The following is a 25,611-nucleotide window of genomic DNA, read 5'->3' as shown; positions in this document are numbered from 1 at the left end:
GCGTGCTCCCCGAGCTCGCTCCGGAGCGCCCCCTGCAGCCGCGGGGGAACCATCGCACCTGCCCTGCTCACCGGGAGCCGCCAGCGCCCCTGCCGGCTGCGAGCGGAACTGCACCCGAGGGGAAAGGGCCTGACAGCCGAGAAGGCTGGGACTGGGTTTGTGATTGCTGTTACTGCCATAGTTGTTGTTGTTCTGTTTGACTGGTTATATACATATATATATATATATAGTAAAGAACTGTTATTCCTATTTCCCACATCTTTGCCTAAAGGCCCTTGATTTCAAAATATAATAACTTGGAGGAAAAAGGGGTTATATCTGCCACTTCAAGGGGGGCTTCTGCCTTCCTTAGCAGACACCTGTCTTTCAAAACCGAGACAGCTGCTATTACCACAACAGTCGGTCTCAGTCCATCAGAGTTCAACGCTGTTCTGACTTTAGTACGGGTGACAAATTATAGTCAGCATTTACCAAACAGTGATATCTCTGCTATACAATCTACTATCAGTATGATAACTCAAGACCTACTGCCAAAAATATCTTTAAGATGCAAGCTATATCAGCAGGAAAGGGCTGATTAGAAAAACAAATGTGTTTTAACAAAACTGATAGTTAAAAAATGAAGGACCTAATCTGACTGTTGCTGGAGATGTTGTCAAGAATTATTCCTACTTAAGAACCATGTACAGTAACTAATTCAATATGTCTGGACATTTTTTCCCCCTACTACCTGGTGGTCATTTTTATGCCCCTGCCCAGCCAGAAATCCTTCCTAGTACACTTAAATACCATGATGGGCATGATAGTGCCTGGCAACTCATGTATGTCGATTGGAAGCAGAAATAGAAATTACTGCATTAGCGTTGTTGATCTGGAGTATTGCTAGAGTAAATAATGTCTCTTAGTGTTTCTGCTGGAATTTTGTTTTCTTTTAATCACTGTCATGCATTTCATGAAGTCATCCCAAGACACAGTTTCCAAATCTACTACTATGGTCCAAAGCTCACCCTTCAACCAATATGCTATTGATACTGTATTATAGACGGGAGTTTATCGTAGGGTTTTGTATTTGTTTTTCTTGTCTTTCTTCCCTCTTCCCGCTCTGCATTCAGTGCTTCCATTCTGAGTTGCTAGTCTGGCTTGACTGGAAAGTACTGCGTGTTTGTTGTGTGTCTGCATGTGTGATACCAACTGTTGAAGACTGCTTGATGTTGGATGAGGGCTTATGCTCAGAACTGTTCTACAGTTGTCTCTCTGGCAAAATCTTTCCTTACCAATGACGATGATGTATCTGTGTGGGGAGAGTCTGTTTTACAATATTATACTTGCTGTGGTCTTAATTTTACTGATGGGGCATGATTATGATTTCATTTACATTAATCAAATTCATGAGTCATTCCATTCATGTCAATAGCATTAAAGAGCTATACAGACAAGTAAGAGTTCAGAATCAGGCTTCTGGTGTTTAATCTGAAAGCATATCTGAATCACTTCATTAAAGACAGAAACCGAAGGACAGATCCTCTGCTTACTTTGCATTACTCAGTCATGCCATTAGCATAAAACATCAAACAAAGAACTAAAATGACAGCTGGTAATGTGTCACAGTACATGGGTTTTCTGTTTTCCTCAGATACAGAAAACACTCCTGAATTAATAAGATTTAAGACTATATTTCAATTATGAGAAAGTTATGGTATTAGATCTCCTTGCCTTTGAAAGTTGGCAATGTTTAAAAAACTTTTCTCCTTCCCTTTTTTTTTATGTCACTCTTACATAACTTGAATGCAAAAGATTTACATAACTTGAATGCAAAAGATCTAAAGGCAAACTATATTTAAGTAAGACCTCAGAGATGAGTTAAGTTTTATAGCCCTGTCCATAATGAATATCATATCTGGAAAATACAAAGCATGAAAACAGTGGTCACAATTCATAAAATTTGTATCTCATACAGAATTATCAAATCTCCCTTCTTTTTAAAAAGTGAAAATCATGTTAATTTTCTAGATACAGGTGTTCTAAAACAGTAAAAGGTTTTGTACTGCTTTCTGTCTCCTGCTCAGACAGAGAAATTGTGCAGGCAATGATGGGCATTAATTTAGTCCTCACTGATAAGTACATCTAAGACTAAATATTCTTGAAATTGCACTTATTTAAATTACATTCAAACTCCCTGTAAATCTAAAAAAAGATTATGAGGGGAAATAATTTCAAGAGGCCTAGCAAGCTATCAGAAAATTGCTCTATTATATCTCTTCTGACTTTTTCAATTTTTTAAGTCAAAGAATTGCTGGAATTTGAGAACATTTTCTAGAAATCTGTTTGATTCATTATAGGCCCTGGAAACTATTAGTGTCGTATATACTTTCAGCTTCACTACAAGCACATGCCACAAGGCACCTAATCTGAGAACTGAGGGATTTATCAACAAACCAGGGCCAAAAGGAAGTTGGAAGATGGGATCTTTTGCTATGTTTTCTGTAGGTCTCACTGAAAACTAAAGATCTATCTGTGTGACTTGTTTTTCTAGTATAGTTGGAATAGGAAAAATATTTTCTTCAAAACTCCCAGTGAAAGCTTTCTTTTCACCCTGATAGACCACACAGTGAGTTTTATATCCTGCACTACCACAGCATAAGAAAATCTGTGTATGTTGAAAGAATAAGATTCTTCAGGCTGAATGCAAATGTTAGTTAAGCTACTGGTGTCTTTTAAGAAAACCTTGATATAATATCTACTCTTAATAACCATGAGAATGACTTGTTATCTTTTCCAATGTTGTACTTTGTGATAACATTGCTGTGTATTTCAGCATGCACACTTGGGCACATATTAATTATGAGGAACTCAACTTTACATAAAAGTGCTGAAAATGATTAAAAATCTCACTTTTTGTTTTTCAACAAATTAAAGTGAATGAGAAATTGAAGAAATATAGAACTGAGAAGTGACCTACCGTGGTTGTCTTTATCCGTCCTCCTGGTTGTGTACAGGTCCAGCCTGATTTATTGATTAGCAAATCACAGCCTTCTCCTTCTAAACATGGAAGCATTTCACACCACTGTTTTGTTTTGATAATTCGTGCTGTGGAACAGAAAAAGAAGAAGAAAAACAAAACCAAAAACAATTGGCAGGAGAATTCACATTTCATTTATCTCTAAACACTTTCTCATTTGAGTTGTCTATTTTCATTACCTGATAATTCAGCAATAGTTTATGATGTAGACAGCCCTAGGCAATTTACAAAATTATTTACAACACATGTTGTGCCAACAAATTTAATTTCAAACTTAAAAACCAACAATAAAACAAAAGACAGCTTTATTATAAATCAAAAGAACATAGAAACTAGCTATTTTTCTAATTTCATGCTCCTCCTAATCAAGGAAACACTGTTGGAGGGGCTAACAATTAAGACTTCCTATCCTACCTAATCGTTATGGTAGCCCACAACTGGGATCCATTGTGTTAGACTCTCCATAAACCTGAGCAGACAGTCCTTATCCTGAAGTGCTGACAGTGTAAATAGACATGAGCCAGTGGAAAGAGAAAAGCTATAATAAACAGTTAGAGGGGTCAGCATAATGACAGCTATTGTGAAACTGTGATACTTGCTATGGTAGGGGTATAGTCAAGGGCAGAAACTAGGAACATAAGAAGGACAGGTGTTGAATGAAGCAAAGGTTGAGAAATCATGGAGAAGGAGACAATAAGCTGAGGGAAAAGACAGGAACAAACAGCCTATTACTACAAGGGAAAAGAAGTCTAGTTAGGAAGGGCCCTAACGGAAAGATGGTGTGATACGGATTTTGTGTCTCCTCTTAATGCTTGTGTCTCTGGCAAGCCAGTTCTGCAAAACTTCCTCAAGGTCATACACAGCATGTAGCCTTGGAAGAACAGAGCCCTGGCTGCAATGAAGTAAAAGCAGAGCAGCTGTAAGGAGAAACTTTTCTTCAAGATAGGGAGACAAGGGGCTTTAATACCTGTAGACTTCTTTCTGGACTATAATACTACTTCTTTTGAGTTCACCTTTGTAGTATCTGGGTTCCTTCTCCTAGAATAGTAAATAATATTACTAATATCTAGCATTCTATTATTCTTTCACTCTCCCCTGAAGACAATATTGTAGAGCAGAGTGTTTAGGATACTTTTCATAAAATACATATACAGAGAGACACTTTCATGATGCCATATACTTATGCTAAACAAGGTAAGGTCCCCCAAACTAACTTTTTCTCAGACTGTAAGGCTTGCAGTCTGCAGAAAATGGTCCTCAGTTCCTTCAGGGATCATCTCACCAATTCTTGCCTGGACTATAAGAAAGCTTTCCCACTTCAATTCATACATAAGTGTCCTAGGATTCAAGGCCAGAACTTGTTCCACATACAGGGACACAGATCATGCCTTCCTCTATGTTATGTGACACTAATACACATAACACACCTTCAATAGTTGTAAGCCCAGCAAAAAGAGAACTACAGGAGAAATAATTAGAAAAATAAGAGTACAAGAAGCTTATGCTGTATCAAATTAATTTGGGGTCCAAGGAGGCTAAAAGCAGGCATTTATTCCAGCAGCAGTTGCAGCTTTATGCTCACCTGAACGTGTGATTCAGCTTGACTTCTTCTGTCTGGAACTACTTAAGAATACAATTCCCAATGCCACTGAATCATGGCAAGAAATAGAAGTGCAATTTAAAGTCTTTTAATAAAATCCTTTCCAATATTTTGACACAAAAAAACTTGCGTCCTCAGCTCTGGTATAATTGTTGGTAAGCTCTAGCAATATAACAAAACCTGATTTCTTTCAGTGGAAGTTCAATTTGAAATTCATATTAATATTTTAAATAAAAAAAACTCTTTAGCACCTAAATGTCTACATAGGAATTTTCACTGTTCATTAGGCAATATAGAAATCAATGGTGAAATGATTCATAATTACAATTTTTTGAAGCAACTCTGCTAAGTTTTTATAGCACATAATACACAGAAATGTGGATTGTACTTGGGCACCAGAGGTACAACTCTACTGATAACTGCATCATATCAGTTTTTGAGACTAACTCCTCCTCTGTAACAGATAATAGTCTCATCCTTTCTTAGTGAAGGCATGCATCCAGTTACAAGCTTAACAGAAAAAGCTCAGTAAAATGTTAACACCAAATCTGACTTACTTGCATGCACAACTTTCATAATTCACATATAAAAATGGCTATCTCTATCAATGTTTCAACAATATGAAGTATCTTTGAGAGACTGAATAGTCAGCTAAACTCAGAAACATGGACTAGATTGCCTTTACTATCTCAGCTAGGAGGTTTTCCTGGAAACATAACTTGAAGTAATCTTATTTTAAAAAAAAGTATCTCTGAATTATTCAGTGTTTGCTTGGTTGCTATCGGTATTATCACAAATCCATGGGGTCCTAGCTCTGGCTTTTAGCCATAATAACACACACAATATGTCCAATACCATAAATTTAAGACACACCAAAAATATTTTACGAAACATGAAGTCTAAAACATTTCTATGCTGGGTATAGACCAGTTCATGCATTTAGGCCTTGAGAATCAGAACTTCTTTTGCAGGGAAGAGTTACTCAGCTCAAATGGTTTACAGCTAATTGGTAGCAAAATGGTGTCTCCTCAGCCCCCACGCCCTCTCCCCACTCTGCTTCCCACCGGGATCTCTTCCCCATTACTGGTTTTTACATCCTTTTAGTTCTGCTTCTCCACCCACCCCTCGCTTTGCTTCAGGAGCTTCACCAACACACAGGCCCTCACACACAGTGCCACAAGGGAGGCCCTGTTCCTGTCTGCAGGACTACGTCTACTTTTGCATTTTCACTTTTCGGTTTGCACATTATACCAGAGTATGAGTGAAGCGCAATGTGTAATATAGGAAGGGAGCAAAATGTACAATGATTTTTATCAGCATAATTTCAAAGAATTTTCATCGGTAATTGAAACTGAGTTACACTAGTCAAAGCAAAGGAATATAGTGTATTTCCTGAGGCAGTGCAGTTGCCTTTTTACTGCGTATATTCACCAGGGGTGTAATTCAGCCCTCTGCAGACAAGAGAGCAAAAAGACTATCAGCTTCTTCAAATCCACTCCGAGCTCCATTATAAAGAATTAAGCGGCGCTTAAATGATACACAGGCTTTGTGCAGAGCTTCTGCAGAGAACTGAATTTCAGCTTAAGAATCTGTGCTGACACTACCTTGCATCTCCTAAGAAGGAGGCTGTGCCCCTTCACTTAAGCTGAAGTTGATAGGAACTGACATTGCTCAGCACATGGTAGAATTGCTTTCCTGGGTAGTGCCATTTGAACTGGAGAACAAATAGACTCTATCTAAGGGTTTTTCATGCAAACAGTTTTGAGGCATTGGATGCAAGCAGAGGCTGTATCAACATAACGACAAACTATCCACCAATGTGATCTTAACTGTTTTGTAAGACAGAGAAACTTGCAATCTATTTCCAGTTATTAGTAGAAAAAGTCTCCATTCATGATCAGTCTCCATTCATGATCAGTATAGCCTAATTTAAGAGTGTTTAACTGAGTAGCGTTTCAGAACACCACAGATTGTTTTCTGCTAAATACTGCAGATAGATAAGCTTTGTCACTAAGCCTCTCACCTGGTTTAACATTATATATATATTTCCTATGGAAAATCATTTTTATTTTCTGTATTTTCTTTTCCCAAATTCACCCTACATGCAATGCATTTTAATCACTGCATCTCTAGTCAATCTTTTAACTGAAAATCATCAGCTGTTTGTGATAGCAAAAAACAGAGATAAGTCTTGTTCAGCAGCAGTAAATGGAAAAACTTACAGCTATCTAAAATATGATAGATTAAAACACTCAGATTGTTACAGTTTGTTGTCTTTTTTTTTTTTTAACATTGGAGAATGAATCAGGAAATAAAAGTAAAAATGTACTTTATTTTCACTGAATAAGAATATTGATTGAAAGAGCACTTGGATACTGAGACTTATGATTTCAGAATACATTATGCTTCTATGCATAAAAGGTGGTGCGCAAAGTGAATACTTATAATGTATAATCAAAACCATGGTGTGTGAGCCTAAATAAAGTAAAAAAAAGCCACCAAAACCAACAACAAAAAAAGCCCCAAAAGACAGCTTAGTTGATGTTTTTCAGTCAATTCCAGATGCCTGAAGTAGCAGAAAGAAGACTCATTGGAGTAGGGAGTAGGGAAAATTTCTCCCAAGCAGAACACAACGTTTTGAAACATATTTCTTCAATGAGAACTTAGCTCACCTATACTTCTTACAGAATGATGTTCTTCTTCACATTACTTTTTTTCAATGATAATTTGTTGTATTTAATGCAAGCTGTAACATATGCATTGGAGAAAATATTTCCTCTTTGACTTTCATATATTATTTCACTGTTGTTTTCCTTGAACTCTGAAGAAAGCTGATCAGCATAGTGGATTCCCAAGGTTCAGAAATGCCTTTGGCTTCACCACTTTAGAAGTACATAGACAAACACATTCATCTTGGTGTACTTCTCTTGCCCTATTAATACTGAATAGGATCACATCTTTTATAATTATTCACCTGCAAATGATCCCAACTGGTTCCATCACCCCACTCATATATTTTTTCTTTTTATCTGATATTTCTCCTTTTTCCTTCTCCTATTTTTTTCAGCTCTAGCATTTTGCTTTGGCCATTTCCGTCCTCTTCCTGATTCAGTACATACACACTATGTACCAATCAAAAATCCCCACACACCTTGCAGAACTTCCTATATTTAACTAGTTTTACCTATGACTGGTAAATACTGATCATTGTCCCTATTTTGCACAGAGGTTAACCACCTTGACCAAGGTCACACAAGAATTTGTTGCAGAGCTGGAAACAAAACCTCTGAATTCTTAGTGGTCACTAGACTAGAGACCTTTCTGTGTCCCTTCTTCCTTCAGAGAGAGTGTACTCTCAAAAATTAAACAACAATAAACTATGCAAAGTAATACACTTTTAAAAACATATACCAGTTAAATTGCAGCAGCAGGAAAGAGGCCGTCAGAAAGACAAACTGAATCACAGTGCTCTAAGACACTGCAATCATGAACTGTCTTTAGAGCAGCAATTTGACTGCAATAGTGTAAAAGCCCCACGTCAATCTATTTTACAACAAGGAAACATCACAAAGCTTGGAAACATTTTACAGCAGTCATTCTGTTTCCCTTAAAATAATTGAAGCACTGCTAATTCACAAAGAGTTAGACTGTCTCAATTATTTATAGGGCATCTAGACTGAAGACTATTTAGTTCTAAGAACAGCAATATAGCAATGTCTAGACACCCATTTTATCATTTAGCTCTTGCTGTCAAGATTGGGAGGGATGCTTGAGCTGAGGTTGAGAAAAATATGGGAAAAAGTGGTCTCCTGTGGGCTACAGAGAAGCTACAAATTGAGACCAGGTAACTAGATCATGAGTAAAAGACTGAATGACAGGGCAGAGGCTTTTTCCTGCAGCTCATCCAATCATAGCTCCACTGAGGGATAAATCTTGTTGCAAACCCTGGGTTGAGAAATACCTTCACTACTCACCTGTACCCTGAAAAAGAATGAAAATCTGGCTTTATAAGAAAATATGCAGATTGCACCTTGTATAACATGTATTTAGGAGGAGCAGGATAATACCTAGGAAACAATCTCCAAATTATGCAGTCATCTGTATTATCCCAAACAAAGACTTCCTAAGGGACACTATTGCCAGTTACATGAATGGTCCCTAGGAATTTAGCTGAATTAGCTGGCATAAGAAATTGTTGGATTAAACTGACTGAATGAAGGAAGCTACTTAGTAAACCACTGAGGCAAAAACTACTTAAAAAAACCTTTAAAAAAGTAAAACCAAGTTTAAACTACTCCATTTAGTGAGGCATCCAGGTATTTGTTCAATTTTATGACATATTTAATGTTTTGCTGTATCTTCATAAGACCCTGTGAAATAAATATATACTGACAGTTTAAAAATAATTACACTAACAAAAGTTGAAGTATAATCCAGATTCTAGGAGCACTCTCATGAAATTCAACAGGTCTTATCTTTTTTCCTGTTTATGTCTCCAAATAGAAGAATTTCCTCATTATGATACCCCAAAAATAAATAAATAAACAATGAAAAGCATATGAGACTAAATACACAGGAACATGATACCTGATTTTTTGTAGTGTAGAAAACAGAATATATTTTTGTGGCCTCTCTCTTTTCACTTCTTTGAAAACCTTAATACTATATGACTCACTGACATAGTGATAGGTACCTTAGATTAGTCTACACCCAGATGTTCAAATATTTGTATGACAGAAGCATTATGCTGAGATGGAAAGTGTCCTACAAATCAGCTTCACAGTCAGCTCATGTCAGTTGCCATTTTACTTTTCAAGGGCCAGTATTCTCTTTCTAATTGCTCTCATTTGAGATTGCAATATATCTCTGCATTTGTTCTTAACTCCTCAGCCTCTCACTGGCAATTACTACAATTGCTTACATGGAAAAGTAATGCAGCAAATATAACACATATTTTTTCAACTTCTTACAAAGCAGTCAAACAGAAACAGAAAAAAAATAATGTATTATCATTTACTAAATTGCACAGGTCCCAACAAGCATCCTGACAATTATAATAAATGATGAATACATATAAAATTTACATGTTGAATTTTATTTAGGGACAATACATGTGCTACCAGTCTCTTCAAAACTACTGTTTGCTAACTAAATACTAAAATGTCAGTGCTTTGAATAGGCAACCTGGCCTACAACTTCGCCCAGGATTTCAGCATTTGTCTGAATATCCATAGATGTACATATTCAGTGGTTTTCAATCTATGAATGATCTAATGCTTAATTGTCTGTGGCTAGCTACCATTTGCTGTCTAATAAGAGATGCTAATGGAACACCCCTAGAGAAAGCCTTCGTCAGGACTCAGTGTCATCTGTTTCTGTCCCCTGCTGTTCTGCTCTGCTGTATTCAATTAGTGTGCTGGAAGCAAAGCAAAAATTACTAAAAATCTGATCAGTGATATTCCAGCAGAGAACCCTTCAGAGATCAGGTTTTCATCACATTTCACTTTGTTGCCAGCACATTGAGAACAGCAAATTTAACTGGAGAGGGACAGCAATTTCAGACCCAAAGAAGAGAATTTGAAGATGGCAGCAAAGGATAGAGACAAGAAGGGTTATAATGGGAAGTAGTGGGGAAACAGATACTAGGAAAAAAAAAATAAGGCAAGAAAGGAAGGAAAAAGAGGGCAAATCCCAGGTATATGTAGTAGCTACTGAAGCTAATGGGCAAGGTCAAAAACTTGAGCAACTTGTTCAGTGGAGTCAGTATGACAATGTAGGTAAATGAAGGCAAAAGACCAGAACACACTAGTTTTTTCCTCTTAAGTACACCAGTTTCAGTCCTCCTGATGTTTTGAGCAGAGAACTGTAGTGGAAGACCAGATTTACTATGGTTAAAAGTAGAATGTGAAAGAACTGACCAGATATTCACTGCCATCCCTATGTTATGCAGAGAAGGCTGGGCAGCTGTGGAAGAGAGAGAAGGACCCTGAGAACTTGTAGCTATGAAACATGTGAACATAAGAAGGTAACCGCTGAATACACAGCAAAGCAAGAATTTTAAGGAGGAAGCCACAGTAATTAAACCTGCTCTAGGTTACATGGTAGAGAATTTTCAGTGCCATGGAAAGAAGCTGGGAATAAAAGATTATGAGGCTGGAGTGAAGAAAGGGTGGCAGGAAGGTTATAAATGAACCTCACAAAAAGCATTTGAACACAGACTAAATCTCAGAGTATAAATACTCATGGATAGGGGTGACAGAGAATAATTGGACACTTCACCCTGTCTGCAGCTTCACATTTGACTGCACAGTATCTGATACTGCACTGACAAAACACACACTAAAATGATAGCCAAGGATCAAGGTCCTTCTTGGGACCTTAGCTGTAGAGAGTTCATGTACCCAGTCTTACTGGATACTTTTAACAAACTCCACACATGCTTTGTAAGGAAAATATAAAAAGAAAGAAAGAGAAAAAAAAGAAGAAGAAAACAAGAAGCACTCTCCATTTGACAACTGCTTTTGCAAGGACAAATCAATGAGAATCAAAATGTGAGATTTCACTTGCCCAAGGACAGAAATCCATTAGTCTTTAATCTTTTGACAGCTATTTCTGGGAATTTTAGTTAATTTTCTTCATGTGCATTCAAATGACAAGCATTTAGCTGAGTGGTTTTGCTGTGGCCCTCATTGCTTTTAGTACTTTCCAAGTCTTGTGTCAGCATGTGTATTGCTGCTGTGACATGGTGGTGACATTTTATTGTGCACTGAAAGAGATAATAATTCAGCTGTTCTCAAGCACAATGGGCTTCCTTTGTCAACAACCAGAGCAATGGCAAATTCTGCCCTCCTTTTGTCATGTATGTATGAACAGAATACGGAAGCAAATTGAGGTGAAATGAGCTGATGACTAGCACAAAAACAGACTAACAAGCTGCCCTGTGTGAACAATTAAAAGTATTAGAAAAGGGAACTCAGCAATGAAGCTGTACTTATCTCCTACCCAAAGTGTTTTCCCCTTATTCCACGTGACTAGATGCTGTGTTACAATAAACTGTGTGCTTTTTGGGGTAAGCCTGTGACTTTTTGCTTTTATCAAATATTAAAAATAAGCCACAGTTATACTGGGTATTTTGACACAAATCAATACTTAAAGAATGAAGATTAAGAAAAAAATAACAAAATGAGTGAAACAGATGAAAACAAAAAAAAAGGGAGCCAAAGTATCAGTTTTCATAGTGAGAATACAATTAATTATAATCACTTGTGATTCTTTTGAAACTTGTGCCAGTGCCCCAGGACACTTGCCATAGGGAAGTGTGATGTTGACCTTTAGATAGCTTGGAAACTGGCCTTTCCTTATGACTTTTGATTTCATTAGCCAGTGTTTGACCAACAGAGAAACAAAAGTGTTAAAATACAGCAAAGATGTTAATTTATATAACATGCATTGTATTGGTACACTGTCCACAGGGAAATCCTGTTACAGGTGGATGTGTTATATCTCAATTGCAGTCAATCACACGTCTTGTCACACACGGCAGTTTGACATTATGGCTGTGCAGAATATGATTTCTGACTGACAGACTAGGTCATGTGAATTTTTTTAAGGTAGCTTTTCATCTATACATAAATATTACTGGTCCTTGACCCCAAAATTTTATGATCTGACAAAATTTTCCTAATTTTGTACTTAATTTGGGCAATTGTTAGTCTCATTACTTAGTAAAGCTTTCTATGTAAATACACCAGTATTTTGTAAAAATAAAAAAAAATTAGAAATGAGTGCCTTATATTGACATTAGGTTCCTATTTTTAGTTAATATTTACAATGCTCATAAAATTGGGAGACAGATACCTTAAAAAGACAATGTATCTCCAAAACTCAGCTAATGCATGGACATTTTTACCTTGTGTACCTAATGCAGCAGGAATTGACTTTCAAAGATCCACTAGATTCTGCTTCATAAAAATTCTTAAGATATTTTATGCATCAAAAACACTACAGTTCAGAAGGAGCTCTATAACTGAGGTAGTCACTGATTAGAAGGAATAGTCTTTCTTAACCTAACAGGCAATATTTGATATATTGGAACACATCCAGCAAATCTATGAATAACCACATATATTCTTGATATCACTATCTTTTTCATCATCAAAGCACCTAACTTGAAATTTTCAAAATTGTTTCTGTGAAATCAGACTAGAAGGACTGGCCACAGGCTGAGAAAAGGGGAAATGCTGCCTCTCTACCAGGGCAGGCAATGCATGTTCTGCCATGCTACAGCCACTGTATTTGCAAGCATGAATCCTGTCCCCTGTCAAAAGCTGCACAATGAAGGTTGGTTGGGCCAAAGGACACAGAAATAGCACAAATATACTCTGACTTACTTTTCTAAACCAGAAATTCTTAAAATTAGGTGCTGTAAGCATTTGTGATTCTGCAACAGCTGTTCCAATGGCCAAAAATCAGACCATCAGGCACAAAGCAGTTGATCAGTTCAGGACACTGAGAGTTAAAACTACTTTTTTGCATTGTACTCCTTTACAGGAAACATGACAGAGTCATATATTTTAGGGACAGAAACAAAAAGTTTTTTGAAGGCCATAAAATTTAATCCAGCAATTTCTATAACCATTTCAATAATTTCTTGTTGACATAAAACACAACTTTTAGAAAGACATCCAGTACTGATTTTCAGAGAATGCTCTCATTTCTAAAAACTCTTAAGGCAGCTTATACAATTCAATGGCAAAGGCAAAACTTCTCAGTTCTGTAGTTTTTAGTATTATTCCTACAGGACTCATTTAACTCTCATAGCATATACTCATCTCCTTTACTAAGCTCCAAAAGATTGAGTGGTGTACTGTCAGCTCTAATAAAGCCACATATCTAACGAAACACTCTGTGTTCCTAAAGGTTAATGATCTAAATTTTAAATCTCCAGCTCTTGCCTTTTTTTTTTAACATTCAAAAGTATATTAAGGAAAATAAACCAAACTAAACATCAACACTGGACACACATGGGAGTTAATATCCCACAAATTTAACTGGAATGGAAGCAAGTTAGAATACTACATCTGCAGGAATGTAATTGTTTTCTTTTACAGTAACTGTCTGCAAAAGAGCTTTCTCAAGTGACTCTTACTTTGTAAGAGCAATGGGGAAACCTTACTGGAAATATCTACGGTGTGTAACAATACAAACAGTACAAGTTCACAGTCCTGACTCAGGCAAAACCTGCAATGGGTTTCTTGAGGGTTCTTCTGAATAAAGCACTGCTTGACTGAGTCTGCAGCTTGGAAATAGCCCCTTGCAGATTAAGAAATAACAACTGCTAGTTCTCCATGTTTCTCTTAAGTACAATACTGAACTATTTAAGCATTCATTTAGACTCAACATTTTAAACATACCAAAAAAAATAACTTAAAGAAATCTCCCCAGGGAAACTCCACACATTTTTTATATTTTCACATAGCAAAATGGCTCTCTAAATTATCCATGAATGCCTAATTATGCTATTAAGCATGTATGTATGCATTTATGCATCTACAGTATTAGGAATAAAAGCTGCTGTTACTACTTCACTGCAGTGTTTTACTCTGGTCAGCAGGATACCACTGTAGTTGTATTGGAATAATAGAATAATTTGTATTAAAGTGTAGAATAATGTGCACACTTTCTCCTGTTGAACTGAAAAAACACTTTCATAATTCCATATCTGTAGAGCCTATTTACACCTTTTTTTAAATTCCTTATGTTCAAGAATGGAGATATGTATATATTAATAAACATAAATTATTCTGATATCTTGTGCCATTATCAGCATATTGTGTATCCTAAAATAATCTTCAAATTTCTAAATTTTAGCTAGTCAAGTGAAAAGGTAGGTATTTTTAGCTGCCTGTTACAAAGATTTCTAAGCTCACTAACTTAGAAATAGTCAACAAATATTCCAGATATAGGAGAATAGTTGCATGAAAACACATATGTAGTCTGATAGTATGAAGACTGGCAATTGCTACCATGTGCACAAGCAGGCACTTCAGTTTTCTGAAAATGAATGCCCCAGAGCATATGTGACAGAGATATGTATAACACACACTGACACAAATTTGTTAGCAAATTCTTCAGCAGCTTTGCTGTAATATGAATGCTGGTTTTTTTGGTTTTTTTTTTTAAGCAAATTTGCAGTGGATGTTACAGCTTCAGTGCCCTGTTTATTACATGTATGGTCTTGACTACTGGAATCTGTGCAACCCATTTAAAAACAGACTGCAAAATGCCAAAGACTTTCTTTCACTTCCAGTCCTGCTCAAGTTTTCTTTGAGACAGTGCTCATCTGAATCATTGCCTGTTTCTTGCTTACAAAACATTCATATTCAAAGCACCATTAGCACAATAGCAATTAACAAAGAGCCTTTTATGCCAACGTGATACAACTTCATCTCACACACCCTTTACAGGAAAAAGGTCTTTTTTCTTCTTTCCAGTATCAGTGAAGCACTCATGCCATGTGAAAAGAATGCTCCCTTTCAGTGCAGAGGAGACATGACTGTGCCTTATGTGAATCTACTCAACGTACAACTGAGAGGAGGACAAGGTTACCTAAAAGATCTTTCTCATTTCTAACGTCTATGAAAGTTCATGGTATTGGGAATTGCATATTAACAACCAGATGCAGGATTTTGTGTGGAAATGGCAAAGTGCTTCCACAGGATGTTTTTTCTTAATTTTTATTTGCTTTAAAGGATAGGAAAAACACTTTTAGGTTTGTCACACGTATAATCAACAAGAATGGACAGCAATTAGCATTGAGTCATTCACAGCAGTCATTCCCAAAATATTGCTAACACTGAGCAGTAAATGGGAAGCAGGAAGAATCTGCAGCTATATAACGCTAGGAATTGATGGGGTTTGTTGCCAATACTACCTCAAGTTGCCACATTGGCACTAAGACAAACACTGAGGCTTCCCATGAAGTAAAACTGTTTCTTCATGGTATGCTGATCATATTAATTAGAGACAAACAAGAGAAAGTGGAAATGTTTTATACTTTCTCCTAATAATAATTGTAATTTACAGGCAATTTCACAAGACAAAAAAGTGAGTAACACAGAGTTGGTCAGAAAAACACAGATCACAAACACATTTGCAATAATGGCATATAGGCAATATCAAAGCATTTTAGAGTAATGTAAAGATAGATATGAGAATCTAAATGCCCCAAAACATCTTCAGTATCAGTCGCAACATTTCCAATACCTGAACTACACAACCCTGTGAGACATTAATAAGCGATCATTCAGCTGTAATATTGTCTAGAATGTGTTACCCTGAGTTCCCACTTGCACAACACACACTTGTAAAACAAGAAACAAAAAAGAAACGACCCCTCAAAGGCTCTTGTGTGCCTTTATTTCACACTGAATAAGCAGGCACAGTACAGCCTGCTGCTAAGCTTTTCCTTACCAGTTGGTCAAAACATGGATAGACTCTTGGTTACAGCTCCTAATGTGTTGATCAACTGACCCAGAATAACAAAGGCTAAGGGTAAGCAACACAGAAATTACTATACTGGATCAGACCTGAATCAGTCTAGTCTAACATCCTGCCTCTGCAAGTAGCCAGAGGGACGTGTAAGAACCCAGGACCAGCCAGCTGCCCCTGTTTCTGTATGTTCTAGCAAGAACTGTTCTAAGAAGAAATAACTTAATACGTTTAGGTTTGTTTCTCAGTTACTGCTTTCCAAGCTGTGGATTGAGGGGCAAAGGGTGGAAATTGTACTTCTCAGAGGAACAATTAACTTTGTTCTTGATTCCCTGAGGTGTATGATAAGCCATAATACCATAAATTAACCCAAGGAGAATTTGCCATAATAGATCTAAACTGATAGCATTAAAAATGTTCATACATTTGTATTTAAAAGTGCCTCTTTTTTTTCCTGTTTTTTAAAGATTTTTCATTGCCAGTTTGAGGGAAAAAAAAACACTAAAATTTTTTTCCATTATAATACAGAAAGCATTGCATATGCATCACACATTAATCACAGAAAAATTAAGGACACAGAAAAACAAATATGATAAATCAGACATCCTTTTGCCTGAGATATAATACAGCATCAGGCCTGTATACCTCATTAACTACTGTGTTTGCCATTAACACTTCACAAAAATGTGTGAACATATAGCTGCATTATGAAGCTGTTAAAAAAGAAAACTGCCTTCAATTTTTTCTGCTTCATCTTCCTCTATATATTAGATGAAAATCATCCATACTGCATACATTTCCTGGCTTAAAATACAAACATTTCCTTTATGATGGAATCTGCAAGGTATTCCATTCACTGTAATACCTACAGCACATTATTCCCTCCACAACCTAATATGAAATCTTTCCTAAATAAGCTTGACCTGCTCATACACTGCTCTGTTCCATTCAGCTTCTTACACAGCACTCAGCTGTGCTGGACCCAAGAGTCTCTTGGTAGGATACAAGCAATGTGGCTCTCATTTATCATGTGCACTCTCACTCCCCAGGACAAGAAGCACATGCACTAAATGTTTTGTTCAACACTTCATCGCTTCTGTTTTTCTTAATGAGCATATACACCTAAAAGTTAGGGAAAGCAAATCAATGAAATAAGTCCCGCACTTAGAATGGAATGTGCTGAATCTTATCATTAGTTCTCTGAAAAATTTATTTCAGTTGAAGTTAGGCCATGGACTGCTTGCCTTAGCACAGCCACATGCCAAATGAAGCTGCTGAATGCACTCTCATTCCTGCCCTCTCTTGTCAATAAATACATGTTTAATTATATTAACTTCAAGACACTTCTTCAAACATCTATCCTCTCTTCCACAGCAGCTCTCAAAATAACTCTCAAATTAAGAAATTATATTCATTTCCTGAAATTCCTAAATATATCCCATGTTTTAGATAGGAAAGACTACTATTTGATTTAGATTCATTGCTTCAGGCAAAAGACCACAACTGCTTTCATCAGGCTCTCTGGAACCCACCCTTAGTACTGGACAATTTTAAACACAAACCCACATTTATTATAATGCAAAGTGTTAACATTTGGAACATGAAAAGAGAATATTAAAAAAATTCTGAATGTTAACATTTGTACTGGATGTTACTCCAGTATCTTACCCACTTGGGGTGCTAGTGGTCTACCTTATTTAATGGAGAGGAACATACTGGAGTTAAGGAATTCTCTCTATTTATTTTTTTTCTGATTCTATAGACTAAAGTCTATAATAATGAGGAACTGTTTCTCCTTAGCAGAATCCCTGGTAATTACACTCATACCCTTTAGTATGTTCTTTCACTCTTATTGCTGTAGTTTCATATATTTTTTGTGCAGTTCATGCATAGATCATGACAAATATTCATACATGCAAGTACATGAGCAGTATATTTATCCTAAAAAATGTGTAGCCTCTGCCTTGTCCCAACACCTTCAGAGGGACAACACACACTAAATTAATGACAAGGTAGCAATTCTGACATTTAGAATGCCTCTCAAGCCTGCACTCCTTCATTCATCTTTTGTGAATATGAGGAGTTCCTGGTTTCACAGCTATTTGTGAAGCTGGAGTCTGGCACTGAGAACTTCCTCTAGGAATACTGACCATATTGTCTACTTCACTCAGTTCCTTCAAGTTATGAAGGAAAATGCAGATAAGATTTAACATCTTCTGGTGATGTAGGCACTAGCAAACAAGTTAGCTTGTTTGTCTTGCAGTGGTATATGTTGTCAAAGACACATTTAATTGGAAGATTTTTTCAAAGGCTTCAGGATTATGCTTCAGTCAAAAACAGTAAAACTTGCTGTGGCCTTAACACACACAGTCAACTATATAAGTAACCTGTCATTATAAAACTGACTCATTAAAAAAATGGGCCAGGAGTAACCTTGAAAAAGGATTTTGAAAGATTATTGCTAAAATAATGTAAAGAGAAATTCAGGAGAGAGCAGTGGATAAAAATAAACCTTGGTTAGGAAAAATTGCATATTTTTACTGACTCTGATTTAACATCAAAGGCTTAGCAGAAATGCGATTCTCAATGACTATCCCACAGTAAGAAACAGTGAAGTATAATTCTAAACTTTCCAACAAGAGTATTTAAGATCTCCGCTTTTATATCCCTTGTTATTTCTTTTAGCAAGTTACTAGAGCATGATGGAAATTAAATAGCTAGTATTACCAATATAAAGAGTATTTGTGCCTTTTTTTCAAGCGGTATAAACCAGAATAATTCCACTGAACAAAAGAAATCCGTTTACATTAATACTAAATCTAGAACTGCTTGTGTTTATTAAGCATTGGGATGTTTCATTCACTGAGATTTTAGGTTTAGAGATACATATGAGCATATCTTACAACTGACAAAATTGTAGTTGCTCTTGGAAATGAGAAAATTTAAAATCTGTGTTACTTGAGAGAAAATGCAAGCCTGTACTTCACATCTTAGTTGCAACACTTGTTCCTAATACAGCAAATAAAAGCAGAAATCAACTTCAAGCAAAACTGTAAATTATCTCAATCATTAAAATGTGTGAACTCAACTAGGTTAAGAAAGAAAAAAATTAAAAAATTACATGTTTGGAAATCTAAAAGCAATACAAGCTGAGTTGAAAAATCTGAAACTGGCAAACACAAGAGCTGTTAATTTATTTTATGGATGACAGACTGTAAGACCAGCAAGATTCATTGTAATTCTATATTCTGACCTCCTGTACAATGTTACCCAGAGGAATTCTCTGCATTCATCACTCTACTCACCACAACTAGCAGTAGATGCCATAGAACTAGAGGACCGTTTTGGAAAACAAACAGAAAATCCTGAGTTTAAAATTTTCAAACCACAACCTCAGTAACAGTTCCCAAAGGACAATGGCAATTGCTTGTAGAAAAATCTTGTGCTCGTTTTGCATTTTTTAAAGTCAAAGTTACCACACTGGTGCCTTAAACTGGGTACCCCAGATTTAGGGATGGAGGAGGCTGTTGCAGTGGGGATACTGCACCATGCATATACCAAACCAGGCGTCCCGTGGAAAGGAAATATATATGGACAGACAGATTCTTGCTAGCTGTTTCAGAGATGTTTATTTCTCCAGCCGCATGGCCGGAGCTCTGCCCAGGAACTGCTCCAGTCACGGGACCAAGGGTCCTTCTGCCCGCGCAGGGAACACAAACCAACCAATGGGAACGAGGCTGAGCAGGGGCAGGGAAACCCCGTGTCTGTGCCCTCAGGGCCCCTCTGCCAGGGCTACACGGCAGGGGAGGGACCCCAACAGGAGGCCTCAGGAGTTTTCTAGTTCTCTTAACTCTTAATCAATGTCTTGATTAGCACAAACTTCATACAGTAAAGCATGTTACTTTCATCATCACCAAGACAGCTCTCTGAAGTCTTTTCTATTTTTCAGTATCTTTATTGAATTGTGAACATAAGAACTGAGCATACTAACATATTAAAATCTGTTCTATGTCTCAAAACTGTACCAATGGGTTTTCCCATACTGACCCAACCTTTTCCAGACTTTTGTCAGCAAGATATTCACCTTTATGAGCATTTTCCATCTTCCAATTCTTTTTTTGCAGTGTATACACTGGATCTGGCTAGGCTGGAGGTAATTTTCTTCACAGCAGCTGGCATGGTACTTTAGACTTGTTATGACAAAAGTCTTGGTAACACATTAGTGATTTAGCTATTCCTGAGCAATGCTGCACAGCACCAAGGCTTCCTATGCTTTTCATTCTGTCCTCCCACAGAGAGCAGGCTGGGGATGGGCAAGAGGTGTGAGAGGACACCCTTCCAACTCAGCATATTCTGTGATTCTGGGACAGCTGATCCAAACTGACCAAATGGATATTGCATGTCTTACAATGTCACTCTTGCAAAAAAACGTATGGGGTAGTTTTTCCAAGGTAGACATGCTGGTTGGGCATTGGTCTGCTTGGAGGAGGTGGTGTGCAACTGCCTTTACATTGCTCCTTCCCCCTCTTGCTATCACATTAACTGTCGTTCTCTCAACTCTCAGTATTTTCTTACTCTTTTTCTTACTTTTGCTCTTCTCTTGCCTATCCTGAGAGGGAGTGGGGGTCAGTAAGCAAGCAGATGGTGGGTGCCTAAGTTACTGGCTGTGATTAACCCAATACAGCCTATTAAAAGGTACAGTTCACATGGTTACATGCACTGTACCATCTGATAAAGCCACTGAAGTTTTTGTGGATAATTCCCAGGCTTGGCCTTTGGAACATTTTGGAAAAATTTGACCTGGGTAGTCTTTACAGCAATCTCTGCTGCATACTTTCTGGATCACCTCATGGTAAGAAGTGAATTCCTAGAGCTGCTTGAGTTCATGGAGACATAATCCTCCAGTGCAATGCAGCAGATCCCACACAACTTTCTTCCCATATCATTCTTCCATCTCATTATGACTTCACACATGGTTTATCTTTTCAGGGGCAAGATGTAGTAAAAATCTTACTTCTAAGAGCCCAACACTGCATGATACTGCACAGGAAAAGCACTACATGTGCAGCCACAATTAGAGCCACAGCTATAAGAAGTGCCCATGATGATCACCAAGAATAGAGCAACCTCACACCTTCCAGCATTTAGATTTTACAAATGCCTCACTTAACTACTATAAATGCTAGTCTTGGGCTCTTGCCCTGACATTGTAGGTTGAGAGCTGAAATGGGGGTTTCCCAGGCAACTCAAATCTGTCTAGCAACCACCCATGTAAGCACGCATTACAAGGTCATCACAGTGTGTTTGCTATTTCCCATGGCATCATCTTGTTCCTTGGCAGCTACAGAAGACAGATGCACATGGTGCCTGTTCAACCTTGGCTCCTTGGCTCCTTGGTTCTTTCTGCCAGCAACCAGAAGCCAGCTGGACCTGCAATCCAACTTTTGACAGCCAGCAGCACCGCCCAGTGCTGATATAACACCCAGTCAAGAAAAGCGGACAGAGACGGTTCCTATGTGGTCCATACATTGGATGCCCTATGGACCCACTGCCTGGTGCTTCCTGGTCCCACCTGTCTGGGTCTGCCAGCAGACACAGGTAAAGTATAGCACAAATCAGGTATCCACAGAGGCATGGCAGGGAGAGCTTGATGCATCCCGGGGATCCAGTGGAGGAGAAATTTCTGGAAAGATTGTGTTGAAACGGCCGCAATGGCATTTGGGATATCTGTCACTCTTAAGAGCTTTCCTTTGCAGAATGCAGTGACTGGGGTCCCCTTAAGGGCTTGCAGTAGGAATGTAAATAGCTATGCCACCACAGGGATCCCATAAAGTTATCTAACACAGCAGGATGGGTAAAGCCATTAGAACTACTGTAGCCATTGATGCATTTTTTACCTCCTTTTAGTCTGTGAATCATTCACAAACAACAAAAGTGACCTTACATTTTCTTCCAATTTAAGAACAAAGAATATTAGGCCCTACAGATTAAAAGATCCACTAAAAATGCAGCTATTTGATGAGATCCTCTATTTACATTTACTTACTAGGATCTACTAGTTAATTACGTTTTTCACTTATTATATGGCATGATTATTTTTAATTGTACACTGTTCTTTCATGCCTCTAATTCTTGTGTCCATAGATGAAGTACATTACATTAACACTAGTACCATTATTACAAAAAATGTAATTGATTTGGGGAAAAAACAAATAGGTGGGGAGCAGTATACCAGCTGAAAGCCTGCATTTAAAGTAGCCCAAGAGATGTGCAAACTGAACTCCTCTCATTGTCTTAACTTATTTTTGATATGCAGATTTAAGCAAATAAGCTCTCCCATATCTTTACAGAATAATTTTCATGTTTAAGATTAAAACATTTCAGAAACACTGTATGAAAGCCCCTCAGAATAATCACTGACCTAAGTGGTCTTTTGGCATGTCAGAACTACAGGCATTGTTTCACCTGGGATTACCTTTTCGTCTATTAGAATTTAGTATGTAAATTTGTACTAGACATCCCAATGTTTGTTGCAAGCTGCCACTAGATTATCAAGCAAAAATAACCAAGCTCAACCTCCACTCCCAGGAATTCTTTCAACCTGTCCCTGGTTGTACTTCCATACTTTCCATACTTGCTAGACTTGCTAAATACCATGCTGATATTCAGAGAAGAGTCTTTACCTGGGTATTTTTTAATCTAAGAAAGATGGTATTTACTACTACTACTTCCAAATTAAAGTACTCCATTGCTGCTGTAAAAAAGTATTTCATTGCTATCATCTCCATCTAATATAATGTTTTCTTTTTACATATTTCTAGACATAAAAAGTAGAAGTTTTTGAATGTAAAGTACTGTGATAATTATAACAGATACACTGAGAGACACATGAGTTTATTCAGTAGCTGAGACAGCATTTATGCTGAAAGCTTAATTTGTTAAGGAAAAAAACCCAACAAAATCCAGAGCAAATATTGTTTGATCAGATTAAGTAGCCAAATATCTTTGTTTACATACCCACAAAGGAAACTATTTTATCTGTCATTCATTGCTTGATACATGCAAGCAATATAATTCAAAGCAACAAATACAAATACATAAAAATGCCTTCCATCTTACTTAACAGGTGCCTTAAATAGAAAATTCTATAAAAAATAAAAAACTGTCTTACATATGCTCAAATAGATCAGTCTCTGCAATTTTTCTAAAGCAGCCTCAGAAAAGATACCTTTGAGAAAATCTCAGATTACCAAAAGGATTTGATTTTATTATAGTTCAATATACTTTTACTTTCAAATTAGGCAACACAGTCATTTTTAAAACTAGTGAAGTAATAATTTATCTCATCATCTGACATCAAAACAAAGCTCTGGGGAAGCTTGTAAGAAAAGATACATAATCTTTAGCATACCAGGCTCATACCAGTTTGGAAAACACAACACTAATAAGAAAACAAAGGAAAAAGGCCAAAACTCAGGTTCCTGTGTAGAAAAATCTACTTTCAATTAAATATTTTTATTTTGATTAAAAAATGAATGAAAAGTTTAAAATTGTACTAATAAGTTGGAATAAATTGAAAAATTAAAATAATTGACCTACTGCATGGGATTGGAGTATTGATGAAATATTGATGTTGATTTAGATAAAAAAGAGGGTGCTTCTGCCTTTGAGGCAGCTATCAGGATCCTCTTACCACTGACTGCTGAAGACCATTTACCAGTTATGAGTTATACTGGCATTCCAGCAGTTTTACTTCACTCACAGATCCTTTAAGAGGATTGAACAGTAAGGTAATATTCTAGAATGCACTTCAGCATTTGTCTTTACTGTACTAGGACTTCAGATCCACATAGCTTCAGCTACCTACACTCAAATCAACGCTTCGACTTTTGATCAATTTAGAAAGTAAATCAGAGCAAAAAAGTGCCATCTGACTTGGGTAATAGTGTTGGACAGTCACAGTAGGACTCCAGGATTTCATGACCTGCACAGCTCCCACTTTGGTTTTAACTTAAAGGGAGCTTTGATACAAAAATGCTCCAAATGTGCTCTGCTCCACCTACTTGAAGCGATACCACAGCTAGTATCAACAGAGAGGCTTAACCTAAATTCCTCCCACTTTAAAGAAATCTGAGTATCAATACATTGCTTTTAATGGGAACTTTCTGCTCTATGGAACCCAAATCAACCAGATCCTTGAAGTAGAATTACCTTCTTCTCCCTTGCTTTCTTGAAGTGCACCCATCAAGTGATAGTTCACTTTTATACCTACCTACAGGTAAGTTTAACTAGAATAATTAAAAAAAACCAACAAACAAACAAACAAACCCCAAACAAAAACAAACAAACAAACGAACAAAAAAGAAAAACAGGACAAAAAAACAGAACAAAACAAAACCCCAAACTCACAAAACTAGTCAAAAACCTCTTAAAACACAAAAGTCTGAGCTGTTGGGTGAAACTTGAGATGCTTGTGAATAAATCTATCCCTGTTCACTGTTCTTAGACTAAAGTGACCTTTCTTCTAGCTCTCATTTTCAGTGTAATAATTTTAGTGAGTTTTTACCTTGACAGGCTGGAGGGATGGGCCTCATGAAGCTTAACAAAAGGGATGTGCAAAGCCCTGCACCTGGGGAGAAACAAACCTATCCCAAGTAAATGCTGGGGGATACCCAGATGGGGAACAGCTTGGTAGAAAAGAATCTGAAGGTCCTAGTAGATAACAATCTGACCATGAGCCAGCAATGTGTCCTTGCAGCCAAGAGGGCTAATGGTATCCTGGGCTGCCTTAGGAGGAGTATTTATTCCACTAACCATGTCTTAACCTAGCTGTGGAAACAGCAGATCCTTTCCTCTGCATATTTACATGTCAGTAACACAGATAAAATCATTACAAAATTTCAGAGAATTTAGAAGTAGCATAATTATCATCACTTCATCACAGTAGTGCAAACTACGCCACTACAATAAACCAATATGTACAGTATTTCAGTGCAGTATGAGCCAAAGGAAGCCTCATTTCCAGCAGTGGGAGATACAGATTTAATATTTAGTCTTTTTCTCCTGAGGGGAATGTCAACTTTCCTGCCTTAATTCTCTTTGGCACGAAACAGTCGCTGGAAATACACCTGGTTCAACAGAGAATGTTACAACTAAATACTGAATTCTGCTCTAAAATAAGCAGCTCAATTTAAATACTGAATGTCTCTTCATATTTTTTGTATAATTTTTAATTATAATAATACATGCAATTACTAGTATGCAGTACTTTTCAGCTTCAGAATTCCACAGCCAAAATTAGATCATAATAAAATATTTCTTTGGAACTTTTTTTAATTTCAATAAAAGGTTCTCTTTCACTCCTTTTTAATGTGAATGTTCATTTTAAATGCATCCAATTTAAACACTATAGCACTTTGACAGTACATTACAATAAAACATAAAACTGACAGAATTAATTAATGAACAGTAATTACTGTAATTTACAGTAATTCTGTCTGAC

The 25,611-nt window shown here is 37.0% G+C and overlaps 1 protein-coding gene across 14 annotated transcripts in view; it reads right to left on the bottom strand.

Moving 5' to 3' along the window:
• FAM19A5 (family with sequence similarity 19 member A5, C-C motif chemokine like) overlaps positions 1-25,611 on the bottom strand; it is a 524,445-nt gene that overhangs the window by 189,373 nt on the left and 309,461 nt on the right. For all 14 annotated transcript variants that reach the window (XR_001865750.1, XR_001865751.1, XR_001865752.1 and 11 more), the window contains one exon: positions 2,960-3,087. Coding sequence is in view for 10 of the 14 variants with exons in the window: in XM_017745991.1 (XP_017601480.1) it covers positions 2,960-3,087 (128 nt within the window). In the remaining 4 variants the exon portion in view is untranslated. The remainder of the gene's footprint in view (positions 1-2,959; positions 3,088-25,611) is intronic.

This window comes from Corvus brachyrhynchos, unplaced genomic scaffold (assembly GCF_000691975.1).
Source record: "Corvus brachyrhynchos isolate BGI_N302 unplaced genomic scaffold, ASM69197v1 scaffold239, whole genome shotgun sequence".
NCBI lineage: Eukaryota > Metazoa > Chordata > Aves > Passeriformes > Corvidae > Corvus > Corvus brachyrhynchos.
Note: the sequence above shows the minus strand (reverse complement) of the source record. Positions and strands in the feature narration are given on the sequence as shown.